This window comes from Manihot esculenta, chromosome 17, assembly GCF_001659605.2.
Source record: "Manihot esculenta cultivar AM560-2 chromosome 17, M.esculenta_v8, whole genome shotgun sequence".
Taxonomy (NCBI): Eukaryota; Viridiplantae; Streptophyta; class Magnoliopsida; order Malpighiales; family Euphorbiaceae; genus Manihot; species Manihot esculenta.
Window position 1 is genome coordinate 2,062,730 of NC_035177.2, and position 15,981 is coordinate 2,078,710.

Sequence of the window (15,981 nt, forward strand, 5' to 3'; positions counted from 1 at the left end):
TTGCAAACTCCTTGGCCTTATACAACCCTTACGGGCTTCTTGGCCTTTTACAGCCTTGATGAGTTTTTAGCACCAAATGCCTTTGCAAGATTCCAGGCATTTTTCTAACCCTTGCAAGCTCCTTTTACTCGAGCTTCCGGGCATTTTTCCAGCCCTTGCAGCCTATCATCAAATGACTTAGAAACTTCTTGTGACACAGGACCAACACCCAGTTGGTCGGCCTTGCGTATACCCACCTTGCAGTTTAGCATGAAATACCTTAGAAACTTTTTTGTGAAGCGGGGCTAACACCCGATTGATCAGCTTGGCGTATCCATCTTATGGCCTTAGCATCAAATGCTTTAAAAACTCTTGTTTATCGGGACTAACACCTGATTGTGTGGCTGGAGGTTTCCCTCCAAAGCCTTAAAAATTTTGTTCATCGGTCCAACACCCAGTCTTCTAATCTGTCAAATTCCCGTCTTATGGGCATATTTTTGTGGGACTAACACCCAGTTATTAAATGCCTTCTTATACGGCCTGGCAATTGCCTTATAGCCTTGATTAGTGGGACCAATGCCTGAGTGGTTTGGCGAAGACTGCCTTGTGACCTAACCTGGAAAAAGCTACCTTATGGCCTTGATTAGTGGCACTAGCATCTTAATGGCCTTGATTAGTGGCACTAGCATCTTAATGGCCTTGATTAGCAGAACCAATGCCCGAGTGGTCTGACAAAAACTGCCTTATATCCTTGATTAGTGGGTCCAGTGCCTTGATGGCCTTGCAATTGCCTTATGGCCTTGATTAGTAGGACCAACGCCTGAGTGGTCTGACGAAAACTGCCTTGTGATCTGGCCTGGCGATTATAGCCTTGATTAATGGGACCTGCGTCCGGATGGTCTAGCAATTGCCTTATGGCCTCGATTAGTGAGACCAATGCCTAGATGGCCTAGCAATTGCCTTATGCCTTTATTCTTGTCTCCATTCTTTCATCCATCCAATGATTCTGATTTTCCTATCAAAGAAGTTGATCAATTTCAAAGCTCGGACCTGGATCCAGGAACTGAACGTCTGTGACATTCCTCTATTAATACTCAATCCTCCTGTAATCACATGAATAACCCCCACAAGTTCACTACCAAGGGGTGTTTTGGGGAATTATTACCTTGAGCTCAAGCCTCCTATCTTTTCTTTTTCTTATGAATTTTTGAAGCGTGTCGTTCCTTACTGATCTTTTGATCTTTTCTTTCAGTTGCTGGCACTCCTCCGTTACATATCCGTGGTCTACATGAAAATGGCAGTATCTGATCCTGCCTCGTTTTCCAGCTTTCTTAGGATTTGAGAGGCCACCTGAACTTCTTGCCATTTTTCCTAAACCACATTAGAATATGTGTTTGTAAGTCATTTAATGGGGCGCAATTCTTATATTTACTTTGGTCATCCCTTCCTCGGGAGACTGGGTAACCTTCCTGTTCTTCCCTATATCCTTGTTTCTTCGGCTTCTAGTCTTTTTTTGGCTCTTTTTTTTGTCCTCTTTTGGTCCTTTTTGGTGCCTTGGAACAACCCGTACTAGCTTTTTTTCATCATCTTTTGGTGTATCGTCTGATGACTCCTCTTCTTTGAACTTGTCCTTTCCTTTGGACTGCATTTGGATTGCCCTTGCCCAAGACCTTGAGGTGTCGATGAGACTTCCTCCCTTACACTGGGAGCCAGGAGCGATGCTTCTTTCCAAGCTTTGTATTACTTGAAAGTAACATGCAACCTTCTCACGAACTGGATCATCTACTTAATGCTTAGATTGTTGAGATTTACTTCATTGACTATTGAGGGCGCATTTTGTCCATTGATAAGGGTAAAAGAAATGATGGCGTCCTCATTGGTAACACTCTTAGAAGCAGCTTGTGAGATTCCGGCCATGTCGAGAGGAAAAGGTGAAAATTTTTTTTAAGAGAAAAATGATAAGAAACCGGTTTTAATTTAAATAAATAGAGAGAATTCAAGAGATTTTCCAGCAACGAAACTGAATAATGTTGCTGAAACTAAAATGATGTTGCGGCCGCATCGGAGTTGAGTTGAGTTATGATTGGCTAAACCTGTAAGAAAGAGAAAGTGAGGTGGTGGGTATCCACGGCAGTCACTCCGACGCTCAAGTCAGTAAACTGAAGAAAATAGTGAATAAAGAATTTGTGAGTATTTGCGTAGGAAAATAATGTACATCTGCCTATGTGATTATTCTCCTTTTATTATACCGTTAGAAGGTAGAGGTAAATACATAATTTCCTAATAATCCGATGACAATGTGGCCGGCCTATTAGTTAAGGGATTTTCATTGGCTGATTGGTCGAGAATCTCGTACTCGTAAGCGTAAAGAGAATTTTCTGGATTTTAGCTGTCTAATGGCAATTTCCTTATAGAGACTAGTCCTAATGTTTGAGAGGACGAATCTATTCGATCTGAAACCGACCTATCTTAAAATCAGATCTTTTCTCTAAGTTTAAAGTATAATAATCATTCAAATTTTGATTAGGAATCGGTCTTCCTTTTCACGGAGGATGGCTTATTAGGTTTATCCTATTATTAAAAATAGATTTAATTTATTTTTTAAAATTTAAAAGTTTTAGTTGATTTATTTTAATAATTTAATTGTTTTTTTATGTGAAAAATTCTTGAGTCAAAATATACATTTTTATTTCAATATTGTATAATTTTATATTAAATATTTAATTTAAAAAGTTGTCCCTTTTTATAAAATATTTATAAGAGTTGGCGTAAGTTAATGATGATGGCGTAGTTTAATGATAATTACATATGTGGAACTCAAGGAGATTTAGGGCTAATTCCATTTTATTTTTAAAAGTTTTAAAAATTTATTAATTAATTTTTTATTAATTTTATTTATTAAATATTATAAAAAATTTAAAATATTTTTGTAATTTACCCTGAATTATATAAGAAGAGTTAAAAATATTAAAATTCATTTTTCAGTTTAAAAATACCTTTAAATTATCATTAAAAGATAAAAAATATCTAAATAAAATCAAATAAAATGAATAAAATATCACTCAAAATTTTAAATTCATAATTTTATTTAACCTTTTAATAATAATTTATTAATAAATTTAAATTAAAAATAAAATTTAATATTTTTAGACTCACTGTGTAATTTATATTATATAGACAAATGAAAATTTTCTATGCTAAGCCTATTTGTAAAAATAAAAAAAACTAGTCTATTTATCTTTTTAGGATTAAAATAATATAATTAATATAGTTACATGCAATAAATTTTATATAATATTTTTTTAATATACCATTTTTTCCTCATTTTAATATAGCATTTACTTGTATTATTTAATTATTAATTTATTTTTTAAAATTAAATATTAAATAGACCAACAAGAAATGACTTACAATTTATACAGGAAAAAATAAAAAAAAATTAAATATATTTTTTATGGTAGAATGAGAATAGTTTATTATCGGGTGTAGAACGGAACATTGACCACAAGGCTGGAACCCAACATTGACCAATTTCATCCCCATCGACGGCAAAGGTTTTGACTTAGCTTTTGAGCTGACCTGCCCTGATTAATAATTATTATTATTATTATTGCAAAATGAAAATATGATGAATATAATGACGCATGCATGATTTAAAAACTTTATGAAATATTAGGTTGAATTTGTTAATTCCAATCATGAACGTAAGTCATACGTAATTTAGCTTTTCCTTGTACTTTTATAAATGAGGAATTGACATTTTAATTTCTGAATCCACAATAACCATCATTTTTTTAAAAAAAAAATATCTCAAAATTATCTATTTCTTTAAAAATGTTAAAATAATATTAATTTTTATTTTTCATACATATATTTTTATTAATTTTTTACTAAGTTTAAATTATTTAATATTAATGTATGAAATAAATATGACTATTTAAATAAATTATTATAAATAATATTATACGATAATCATTCAAAATAAATTCTCACTATAAAATAAAATCACGTAATAAAATTTTAATAAGTTGATATGTAGTTCTACTTCTAAAAACGTACAAACATTATACGTATTCAGCTTTTCATTAAAGGTTCATTCTTTTTTAAATATATCGAACTTTTACATAAAATTACGGTTAGTGTTAATATTTATAATTTAACAAATTCTCGTAATATTTATAATAATGAAATTATGAATTAATGGGCCGCTAAAATTTTTTTATTAATGAATCAGTTATATTATTATTAAATTTTTAAAATATATAAATTAATGATCACATAGATAAAAACGTACGATTTTTACATAACTAAATATTCTACCGTTTATTGATTTAAGTATTGAAATTAGTATTGTAAATGTTAATTATTTTTATATTTATTTTTTTATAAATTTAATTAATCGCAACATAAATTTATTTTTTATCACATGGATAAATTTTTTAAAAATTAAAGCTATCAATTTAAGTATATTTGATTGCTTCACATATCTCTATTTTGAGTGTTTAAATATAAATATAATTCTTAATAATTGAACTTAAATAAGTATTTTTATAATTGCAACACATTTTAGAAAATATAAAAATATTTTTTTTATTTATAATGTTTTAAGTAAAACACTAAAAAGGAATAATTTTTATTATTTAATTGTTTGGTGTTTGTATCCCAATTTTGTGGATGAGATTTTTCCTTTTTGCTCCACCCACTTATTAGTTAAGGTATCATTCGGGTAATCTGGAATCGACTCCTTGCTGTCTCCTTCAAATTTGTGATGTAAACTACCTAACCAATGAGTTTTGATAAAATGCTTTTGCGTGCATCGTATCTCTGTCCATTTATATAAATAAGATCAATCCTGATTAAGTTAAAGATAATGTGTAGCTTTTTAAAAAATATATATATAATGACAACTCATAAATAGTTATTCTATGTTTCACAAAAAAAAATTATCTAAAATTCTTAAAATTAAAAGTAATGTACAATATAATTTATGAAATTTAGTTTAGCAAAATTCATAATTTAATTCTTGTTTATTTAATAGTAAAAAGTCTCTGGGCTCACCTCACCCTAGTCTAGAGTCAAACCCATGAAAATAGCTCATTACTTAGAAATCCTTAAGCCACTCACGCGAACTGGGTCCAATCCGCTCAGCCTCACAACCGGGCTTCATCTGGCTTTCTCCACCAGGCCGACCTGGTCTTCACTGTACCTCGAACCGATCCCATTTGGGCCCAACTTTGTTCCTACCCTCCGGCCCAGTCCGGAACCCGAAGAAGGATTCATCTATCCGCCTTGTAGACCCGCCTACACGCGCACAGAGAGAATCAAAGACCGTTACACATGAGGCAGAGATCTGATTTCTTCATACATCCGTATCAGCGTAGCAGATACAAGTGGTCTAATGATACTCGTTCTGTTGGCACGTCACTAGCAGACAAAAGAAAATATATAAAAGGAGAAATACTTTTCTCTATATTTAAGCTTTTTTTAAATTTTATAGAGCCCATTGTAAAAATTATATTTTTCTGGATTTCAGATCATCAATAATAAAATTTTTATAATTAATTATTGATGAAAGAAGTTAATTTAAATTAAAGAAATTAAATTATTATAAATAGTAAATCTCAAAAATTATGTTATAAATTATTCTAAAATCAAATAAGTTTCAAATTAAATGAAAAAAAAATATTTTTGTTTTTCCGGGGGTGAAATAAAGAAAATTAGAGGCTGGAAGATCACGAGGTTGGCCGGCAGTTTGGGTTTGAAATTTAGGTGAAGGTTCCAGTTATTTCTTTTTGTTTGCAGTTGAATTATTACGTCAAAAATTAATATTATGTCGTAGGAATCTTCGTGGGTCCCAAGAATTTATTGCCATTTATGATTCTGAAAATTTCCCTAACAACCACGTACTACTGTTACGTGAGTAACACGCTCGACAGAGCGACCCCATAAAATTCTATATCTGCAAAGCACCTTAGCTTTGGTGTTTCTGATTTTTACTAGTTAATTTTTTTTTATTTTAAAAAAAATATTAAAAAATTTATTTATTAATTTTAATTAATTTTAATCTTTAAATATTATAAAAAATTGAAAATATTTTTAATATAAAAAATTAATTAATTTTTTTAATAATTTAAAAAATTAATTAATAAATTTTTTAAAATTATAGAGATTAAATAATTACTTAATGAAAATATTAAAAGAAAAATTCACTAATAAATTTTTTAAAATATTATAATATTTTAATATATTTTTTAAAATCAAAGTTAATTTATAAATTTCTTTATATTATAAAAATTAAATAATAATTTTTTAAATAAATTACCATACATATTTGGAATGAAGAATTTTAATAAAATGTAATTTAATTAATATTTAATAATTATTTCTTTGTAAATGAGAGAATTTATTTTTTAAAAAAATATTATTTTAAATAAAATTAAAATTATATATAATTTAATAAAAAATTATTTTTATAAAATAAATCATAGCAAAATGAATGGATATACAATTTTTTAAATAATGTGTTTCCGTTTTTATATAGAAACCAATGGCTACAAAATTACAAACATATGCAAATTGCTCCAATTGTTTTTGTTAGTCGATGTTGAGTGGTGAGTGGTGAGTGATTCTCTCCCAGCAAATCTGATGCTCAGTTAAATTATTTCCTTAAGCATTAAGAATGGAAAAATCTATCAAGCCCCAATTTCACAATGGGTAAAATTGTTATTTATTACAAATTACAATTGTTCAAAATAGTTTCAAATAAAATGATATAATTAAATAGTTTAACCACTTGAAATTTAAATAAAATTTCAGATAATACATATATACATATATATAATAAAAATTAAAAGAAAAAAACAATTATTATCTTTAAATAATGAAAATAAAATGCAACAAATCACTATCAGACACGTGTCTTGAAGATCAACCATTGCTTAACAAATACTGGTATTCGATATATCAGTGATTTGAGTAATTTAACTAATTATTGTTATTTTAATAATTATTAATTATTTTATTATTAGTTAAATATTAATAATTAGTGGTTAATTATTTATATAATATTTAAAATAAAAAATTTAATATAAAATAAATATGTAAATTTATGAAAAATAAAAGAATATAAATATAAAAAAATACAGTTAGTAGTGTCGATTGAATGTTAAGAAAAATAAATTTTAATAATTACTAATTTAATTATTAAATAATAATTATTAAATAATAAATAATAAAAATTAATATTTTAATTCAATCTAAACACTAACAACCATCGCAGAACGGAGTACAATCACAAAAGACAAAATAAAATCAGGGGTAAAATAGCACTTTCACTATTCTTAGGAACAGTGAAAACGAGGGTAATAATACAATGATGGATGCATGATTTAAAAATAATTAAAAATATTTATAACTGTGTAGAATTTATTATTTAACTGTATATTATAACTGTTAAATTCTAACTTTATAAAAGTTATAACTGTCAAACTCTAAATATATAAAACTCTAACGAAAAGCTATGGAAATTTTTATTTAATTATGTAAAATTAAGTATTCATTATTTTAATTTTTATTTAATTATGTAAAATAGATTTTTTTATCAAAATCTTTAGAGTGAGATTAAAAAGAATTTCTATTACAAATAAATTTAATACAAAAACATCATAAATGATCTAAAAAATTTCTCCCACAGAAAATGTGTAAAAAAAAGAAGGAAAAAACAGCAAACAAGCCCATCGAAAAGCAAGAGGAAGAAAAAAAAGGAAAATAAAAAACAAAAATAAAAACTGGCATAAATATAAAGCGAAAACTGGCTATATAAATGAGTCACGTAGAGATTTCCGAAAGAAGCAAGTAGGGGCACGCAGAAGAGCAGTGTCCGACTCCGACGACCAAGAACAGCAGCCAGAAGCAGTTTCCGAGAGCAAAACAATACTAAAAATGGCTGGGCAATCGAGGAAATGGATGATTCTAGTGGCCACTATATGGATTCAAGCATTTACAGGCACGAATTTTGATTTCTCGGCGTACTCATCACAGTTGAAATCTGTGCTTGGTATATCTCAGGTGCAACTAAATTACTTAGCAGTTGCTTCTGATCTTGGTAAGGTGTTTGGATGGTCTTCAGGATTGGCTTTGAACCATTTTCCATTATGGGTGGTTCTTTTCATGTCTGCTTTTATTGGATTCTTTGGTTATGGTTTTCAGTGGCTTGTCATTAGAAACGTCATCGTTTTGCCTTATATCTTGGTATGCTTCTTCTTTAACTTGTTTTAATATGCTTATATGATTCCTTCCTTCCTTCCATTTATATGTTTGTTTGGAGAAGTTTTCTTTTGAGTTTTTATTCATAATATTTCTGTTTTGAGAAAATATTTGGTAAGTTGTTAGCTACAGTTGAAATGAATGGAAATGGAGATTATATTTTATTTTAGTCTCCTACTATGGAGCTCTTACTTCCTCTTTAAGATGAAGATTTTGGTTTGGATTCAGTTGTTTTTAACTGGAGTATTTATAAGCATCCGTAATTCTCCCCTGCAAATGGTTGTAAAGTTTGAGAAGCTGTTTGTGTAGCTGCTGGAGGGAAGATGGTCACTCTCTGATATGGTGAGTGCCACGCCTTTGCGTCTGATTTTCACTGAGCCCCCTATATATCTTAGTGACTTGCTACAATTCTTTCTCTTTACCTTGGCGTGGATTTCTTTGATAGGAAAGATTCCAGTTTCTCTTTCGCTTACTTGAAAATACTTCTTCATATTGACTAGTGGGAAGATGCTTTTCTCAAGGATTCCTAATTGTCCTGCCCTCCCTACGGCTCCTTTTTTGCTGGATTTGGGTTGGGTTGCAGTAAAGTTTTATTTCTTTGAGCTTATTTATTGTGCTTTGATTTCGGTTTAATGATAGTGACTTTAAGTGAAACTTGGGAAGAGAAACTTCCCAAGAATCCCTTGGTGTCCGCCATGAGTTCATACCACATACTGTTGATAACCCATTACAAATGTGGTGGTCGCAATACTTCCAAACTTGTGATGTGCAAAAGCATCTTCCCCTTTCAAATCCGTCTAATTTGTTTGCTTCATTTCTTTGTCTTCTTCTTTCTTCTCTTACTTCAATCCATTACACACCATTCATTCCAGGAGTACAGAATAACCATTTGACTATAGAGGTGCACATCGGTTGGTTTGGTTTAGAAAATAAATAACCTAAATAAATATAGGTTTTAGCAAGAAAAATTTAATTGAATTGAACTAAGGAGAAAATCAAACTGAACCAAACTAAATAAGCTAAAATTTTCAGCAGACCAACTTAACCAGATGAACTGCGTTTCTTAAAATCAAAAACCAAACTACCAAAAGACCAAACTGAATTTCTAAGTTAAATCGGTTCAGTTGGTTTTTTTTATTTGAACAGAATTTTTGTCACTCCTATTTAGCTAGTATAGAAGTTCAGAGGTTTAAATGCTGGGCTACCACCTTAACACCAAACTTTGATCCTTGTTTAGGAGAAAATCAATAACTGTGATTTCGAGGATATACATAATCTGGAAATTCTATACAAAGCCACCAGTATATTGATGAAATTTTATTTTTATGGTAAGTAATGATGTGAATGCTAGTTGGGATTCCAGTATCATGAACTGTAGGTCATCAAAACAGATCATGGGAATAGCAATAAATGCAGAAAATTTTGCTGCATAAAATATAAATATATATTAGGTCCTCAATTTTTCCACTTGTCTAAGAGCAGCTTGACTAATAAATCTACATTTAGTAGATTCGTGTAAGAGGATATTAGTTTAGCCTATATGTGATTGATTCTTTGTGCTCTTTTTCTTTCAAGTTGAAGTCATATTCTTTCTCTGAAAATCAAAATACAATAAGTCAATAAAGCTGCATTCCCAGAAACTGTGATTTGGTTATCAACATTAACGTTTTATTCTACTTGTTCAAAATGGCCTTTCTTATTCTACTTGTTTAAAATGACTTTTGTCGGATAAAATTTTAAAAGCAGTGTTATGCAAAAATGCTTATATTTTCCTAAATCTCAATTTCTCTTTTGCTGTCTTTCATGATCAGAAGAACATACATATAATAATTTTGAAAAATATGGCAGGTGTTTCTCCTTTGTTTGCTGGCTGGATGCAGCATCTGCTGGTTCAACACTGTATGCTTTGTACTCTGCATTCAAAATTTCCCAGCTAGCAGAGCCCTAGCTTTATCTCTCACTGTAGCCTTCAATGGTGTTAGTGCAGCTTTATATACTCTGGCTGGCAATGCAATAGATCCATCATCAGATGATATATATCTTCTTTTAAATGCCCTTGTTCCCCTTATCACTTCCATTGTAGCTTTGCTCCCAATTCTCCGCCAACCATCTTTAGATCCCCTCTCCCCTGACGGAGTTCGCCGTGATTCTATCATATTTCTCATATTGAATTTCATAGCCATTTTCACAGGAGTCTATCTCCTTCTCTTCAGTTCAACCTCATCTAATTCAACAGAAGCTTCTCTACTCTTAGGTGGAGCACTTCTTCTTCTCATGTTCCCATTGTGCATCCCTGGTGTTGTCTATGCTAGAGACTGGTTTCACCATACCATTCATTCTAGTTTCCACCTTCAAGGCTCTGGCTTTATTCTTGTGGATGTTGATGATCTTGAGCTTCATAAAGAGCTCCTTACCCGTGAGCTGAGTAATCATGAGAATGGGGATGGTGGAGTTGCAATACAGAAAAGCCCAAGGGAAAAGGAAGGGTGCTGTGAGACAATTGTTGGGAAAGATAGGCTGATAATGCTTGGGGAAGAGCATCCAGCATCTTTGCTTGTTCGAAGGTTGGATTTTTGGTTATACTACATTGCATATTTTTGTGGAGGCACAATTGGCCTCGTGTACAGCAACAACCTAGGCCAAATAGCACAATCACTGGGACAAAGCAAGCACACTACAACTCTTCTCACTATGTATTCAGCCTTTTCCTTTTTCGGCCGACTACTTTCAGCTGCACCAGACTATTTACGGGTGTAAGTAATCATGCTGTTATAGTAGGCACACACACAGTTAGACAACGACCATAAGGTCTAGAAGGATAGAGATACAATTTCAATATGATGAAAAGAGTAAGATATAATGTCTCAGAACTCTTAGATCCTAACTCTTGTGTGTTTAACGAAATTTTTACAATATTGCCATAATAGGTTTGAGTCATATCATAATTTGGATCATGAAAAACATCTCCAAATTTAAGCCACATAAAATAGCACATACTCAGTCTCTTGAGATGAAATTTTATACGAAGAATGAATGACTATAACAATAATTCCATCTTGAATTTTGCAGGAAGATGTATTTTGCAAGGACTGCATGGCTAACCATTGCTCTTGTACCAACTCCAATTGCTTTCTTCCTTCTTGCCATATCAGGCAGTGCACTGGCATTGAAGATAGGCACTGCATTAGTTGGATTGAGTTCCGGGTTCATATTCGCTGCAGCTGTATCGATAACATCCGAGCTATTTGGACCGAACAGCATAGGTGTGAACCACAACATTCTCATTACCAACATTCCATTAGGTTCACTTATCTATGGATTGGTTGCTGCTATAGTGTATGATTCTAATGCAAGCAGTGTTGGCCTAAACATTATTACTGATTCAGTGGTTTGCATGGGGAGGAAATGCTATTTCTTAACATTTGTATGGTGGGGGTGCCTTTCAGTTTTGGGGTTAGGTTCTAGTTTGCTGTTATTCTTAAGGACAAGGCATGCCTATGATCTGTTTGAAAGAAATAGGATTTCTACACAACTGTATTAAGATAGAGCATTGGAATTTTTTATGGAGAGAGATCATACATTTGAATATTGTTTGGATTCAATAGAAGAAGGATGCCGAGTTACTTGGGATCAGGAGGCGTTTGTTTTGCAGAAGGGAAAAAAGTTTGTATAGGTATTTTTATGTTGTAATCAGGCAACAGATCTTGTAATAATTGTATAGCTATTTGAATATTGTTTGTATAGCTAATCGACGATGAAATTATCCATTCTTTATCGATGAAAATTCATAGCTTTCTTTTTCATTTTTTTTAGTAAAATTTAAAAAAATTAGCTATATTTTGGAATAAATAGTATATTTAATTTTAAACTCCAAAGGTTTATATATTTCCCATATGTATTAATATAATTTACTTCACATATCATATTTACAAGGCATATCTACTCATAACATAAATACACATATAAGCTAACAAATTACACGAGAAAACTAAGATTTACTTAGTTTTTTCTTTGTTGGAGTCTGACTTGAGTTGAAACTCCATTACTAGTCTTGGATTTTGGTGAAGGAGGCCATTGGCCACATGTGACAGCCATATCCTTGTAGTGTTGTAAAGCTTCAAGTGTTTCAACAATGGCTGCCATTTTTGGCCTGTCTTTAGGGTTCACACTTATGCACTGCAAAGCTAAATTTGCAATTTGCTTTGCCCCTTTAACTGAGTATTGCCCTGAAAGCCTTGGATCTATTATGAATCTCAATCTTCTGCTACTTGTTAGGTATGGCTTTGTCCAATCTATTAGGTTTTGCTCATTCTTCCCTCTTGATTTGTCCATTGCTCTCCTCCCTGTTAGCAGCTCTAACAGTACTACTCCAAAGCTATACACATCACTCTTGGTTGTTAAATGCCCTGACAAACATTTTTCATTCAGTAATTAATAAGAAGAATTACATTAATTTTAACATAATTTAAGGATGAAAAGGTAATATATCTTTTCTTAATCCCAATAATATTTTTTCATTTAGTAATTAGTAAGAAGAATTATGTTTTTGTCCCTCAATTTTATTAAAATTAACATGTCTATCACTCAGTTAATTGTATGAAAAATCATCAAAATGCCCTAAAAAATATATTGATTTTTTTTTATATCTTTGAATTATGTTAAAAATTAAACTTTATTTTTCAAAAATAATAACTTTAATTCTTATAATTTGAAAAAAAATTTCAAATATAAATAAAGTATTTTAGTTCGACAGAATAAAAATATAAGAGGTAAATTGATTGAGTATTAAAAATAGAAAAAGTTATGTGTTAATTTTGATATAATTTAAGGATGAAAAAATAATTTTTTAATCTGTTTAAAATTCAAATTCCAAACCTTAAACTAAAAATAGTTCAAATATTATTAAATTAGTAGTGTTTTTACTGACTAGTTTGATTTTTGGCTCACTTTACTTATACTTTTTAGATTTCAGTATTGAATTAGAATTTAGCAACTTATTTAATGATAATTATTTACAAAGTAAAACTACAAATTAAAGAAAAACACAAATCAAGTTAAAATAAATCTATTTATTAGATAGAAAAATTATTCAATAATCATATTAACAATGGATTTTAATGATAATTAATAATGAAAATATAATTATTATATATATTTAATTTGAAAATTGAAAATAATATTTGAAAAAGTTTTTTTTTCTTTTTATTAAAAAAGAGGTAATAGAGGTGAAACCTGTAGAGACATACTCCGGTGCAGCATATCCATAGGTACCCATCACTCTAGTAGTTACATGTGTGTCTGATCCCTCTGGTCCCATTTTTGCAAGTCCAAAATCTGATAATTTTGCATTAAAATCCTGAAAAAAAAATCAACACAAATTCAAATTTTATTTTAAAGTTAAATAAAAATTATTAATAATTTTAATTTAATAATACTGAGATTGTATTTTAAAAAATTAATAAAAAATATAATTTTTAATATATATATAAAATAAAATAAATAAAAATTATAATAAGGAGTAATAATAAAAGAAACGCACGGAATCAAGCAAGACATTGGAAGTCTTGAAGTCACGGTAAATGACAGGGCTGTGAGCACTGTGAAGAAAAGAAAGGCCCTTTGCTGCTCCAATTGCTATCTTCAGCCTCGTTCCCCATGCCAACGATACAGATATTCCTGCACTTCAATTCAATTATTATAATTTAATTAATATAAAATCAAATATTTTTCAATTATAAATTAAAATATATTAATTATTTTTTTTAATATAAAAACTTACTCTTAAATAAGTGATTTTCTAAGCTGCCTCTGGGCATGAACTCGTACACAAGAAGTCTCTCTTCATCCTCACAACAATACCCAATCAATTTTACCAAATTTGGATGCCTCAGTTGTCCCAGAAATATCACTTCTGCCTGCACCATTTTATATATAAATTATTTTATATATTTTTTTAATTTTAATACAATTAAAATATTTTAAAAAATATTTGTTAATTGACTCGAGTATTTTGTATAAAATATTTTTCATATTTTTAAATATTTAAAATAGAAAGAGGAGATTTACAATTTAGTTTCTGAGTATTACTATTATTAACAAGTTGTTGTCTGTATTTTTATAAATATATTAAAACGTTCTTAACTTTTCTTTCCGTCAACGAAATAATCTTTCCGTCCTCTTTTCCGTTAAAAATAGATAAAAAATCAGAGAGAAAATTTTTAAAATCTAATTTTGCCCTCAAATGAAATCTCTTATTTAGTTTTTGGATATTGCTATTATTAATAAGTCAGTCTCTACATTTTTAGAAATCTATTAAAATATTCTTATTCTCTATATTTTTAGAAATCTATTAAAATATTTTTATCTTTTTCCATATCTATTAAAACGTTCTTATCATTTCTTTCCATCAACGAAATAGTCCAATATCCTCCTTCTCCTCTTCGAAAAAGAATAAAAAAAAAAAAGCATAAAAGAAAAAGAAAAAAAAGAAGAAGAAGAAGAAAGAGAAGATAATAATGATGAAGAAGAAGAAGAAGAATCATTGCTTCCTCATCCTCCTTTTTAAAGAAAAAGAATCAAAAAAGAATCAAAAAAGAAAAAGAGAAAGAAGAGGAAGAATTGATGAAGAAAAAGAAGAAAGAGGAGGATGAGGAAGAAAATAAGGAGATAATTTGATATTTTATTATATTTTTAATAACGGAAATAGACGGAATGATTATTTTGTTGATGAAAAGAAAAAATAAAAATGTTTTAATAAATTTCTGAAAATATAAGAACTGATTTATTAATAATGGCAATACTTCAAGACTAAATTATAAATTTCCCATAAAAAAATTAGTCTAAAATGAAAAATTAAATCATTTTTACAGAATTTTTTTTCATTTTAAACCATTTTTACAGAAATTTTAAAAAAAAAAAAATGACTTCCTGAACTTTAATAATAATAAAATAATAATTTTTGGTTGAATTGACCTTGAATAAAATCTGAATTTTTGAAGGAAAATATATATAAATAAAAATAATTAAAAAAAAAAAATACCAGCCATTCTCTGTGGCCTTGGAGACCTTCAATATCAAGAAGCTTAACAGCAACAGGTTGAGCCTTCAAGCCTTGTCTGAAATTGTCATCAATATAACCTTTATGAACAGTTCCAAAGCCACCTTCTCCAAGCAAATAATTGCTGCTGAAATTGTGAGTTATAGCTCTTAACTCACTCAGTTCAAAATCATACAAGTCTGGCCCTAAACATCCAGCAAGCTCTTCATCTATTTTCATGGAAGAAGACCTACTTATGTCTGAAAATGACAGCTTCCTAAATGATGGCAATGGAGCTATGTTCTTGGACATCTCTGTCTTTGAAGGCCTGCATCTGCTGAAGTTTCCCAAGATTGTCTGGTCTTTTGCTGAACAGCAATTGGCTGTGAATGGCCTCCACTGCTTGTTATTTGAAGACTCTTTCATTTCTTCTGCTGAAAATTGTGTTGAAGAATTAAAATCTATTGTGTTTATGGAGGATTGGTGTGTGATGGGTTTGGTTGAGTTTATATTAAAGAGAAAATTATTGGGTTGATTTTTATATTAAAAAAAAAAAAATTGGAGTAAGACATTCTTTCTTCAACTGCTCTAACCACTCTACTAAATGGGTATTATTTATTTATTTTTAATAAAAAAAAATTTATGATGATATTTTTGTTTAATATTTTCTTGGCTTTGTCACCTACTCACCTTTGTACTTT

At 29.9% G+C, this 15,981-nt stretch overlaps 2 protein-coding genes across 4 annotated transcripts; one reads left to right on the top strand and one right to left on the bottom strand.

The window, feature by feature from the left end:
• Window positions 1–7,806: 7,806 nt before the first annotated feature.
• Window positions 7,807–12,047, top strand: LOC110605484 (protein NUCLEAR FUSION DEFECTIVE 4). 3 transcript variants are annotated; one of them, XM_021744081.2, is made up of 4 exons: window positions 8,019–8,229; window positions 8,473–8,586; window positions 10,093–10,997; window positions 11,314–12,047. In XM_021744081.2, exons 2-4 carry the CDS (start codon window positions 8,584–8,586, stop codon window positions 11,783–11,785), a joined length of 1,380 nt encoding a protein of 459 aa, XP_021599773.1. In that variant the 5' UTR covers window positions 8,019–8,229; window positions 8,473–8,583; the 3' UTR covers window positions 11,786–12,047. The 3 variants fall into 3 exon arrangements, with proteins under 3 accessions (XP_021599772.1, XP_021599773.1, XP_021599774.1); XM_021744080.2 differs by lacking the exon at window positions 8,473–8,586 and having other exon boundaries at window positions 7,807–8,229; XM_021744082.2 differs by lacking the exon at window positions 8,019–8,229 and having other exon boundaries at window positions 8,273–8,586.
• A 92-nt stretch (window positions 12,048–12,139) lies between these two features.
• On the bottom strand, window positions 12,140–15,760 carry LOC110605485 (probable serine/threonine-protein kinase PBL15). Its single transcript, XM_021744084.1, has 5 exons — window positions 15,284–15,760; window positions 14,024–14,159; window positions 13,784–13,920; window positions 13,477–13,600; window positions 12,140–12,650 (listed from the first exon to the last, which is right to left on the bottom strand). The coding sequence occupies exons 1-5, from the start codon at window positions 15,704–15,706 to the stop codon at window positions 12,244–12,246; spliced, it is 1,227 nt and encodes a 408-aa protein (XP_021599776.1). The 5' UTR covers window positions 15,707–15,760; the 3' UTR covers window positions 12,140–12,243.
• Between the last annotated feature and the right edge of the window lie 221 nt (window positions 15,761–15,981).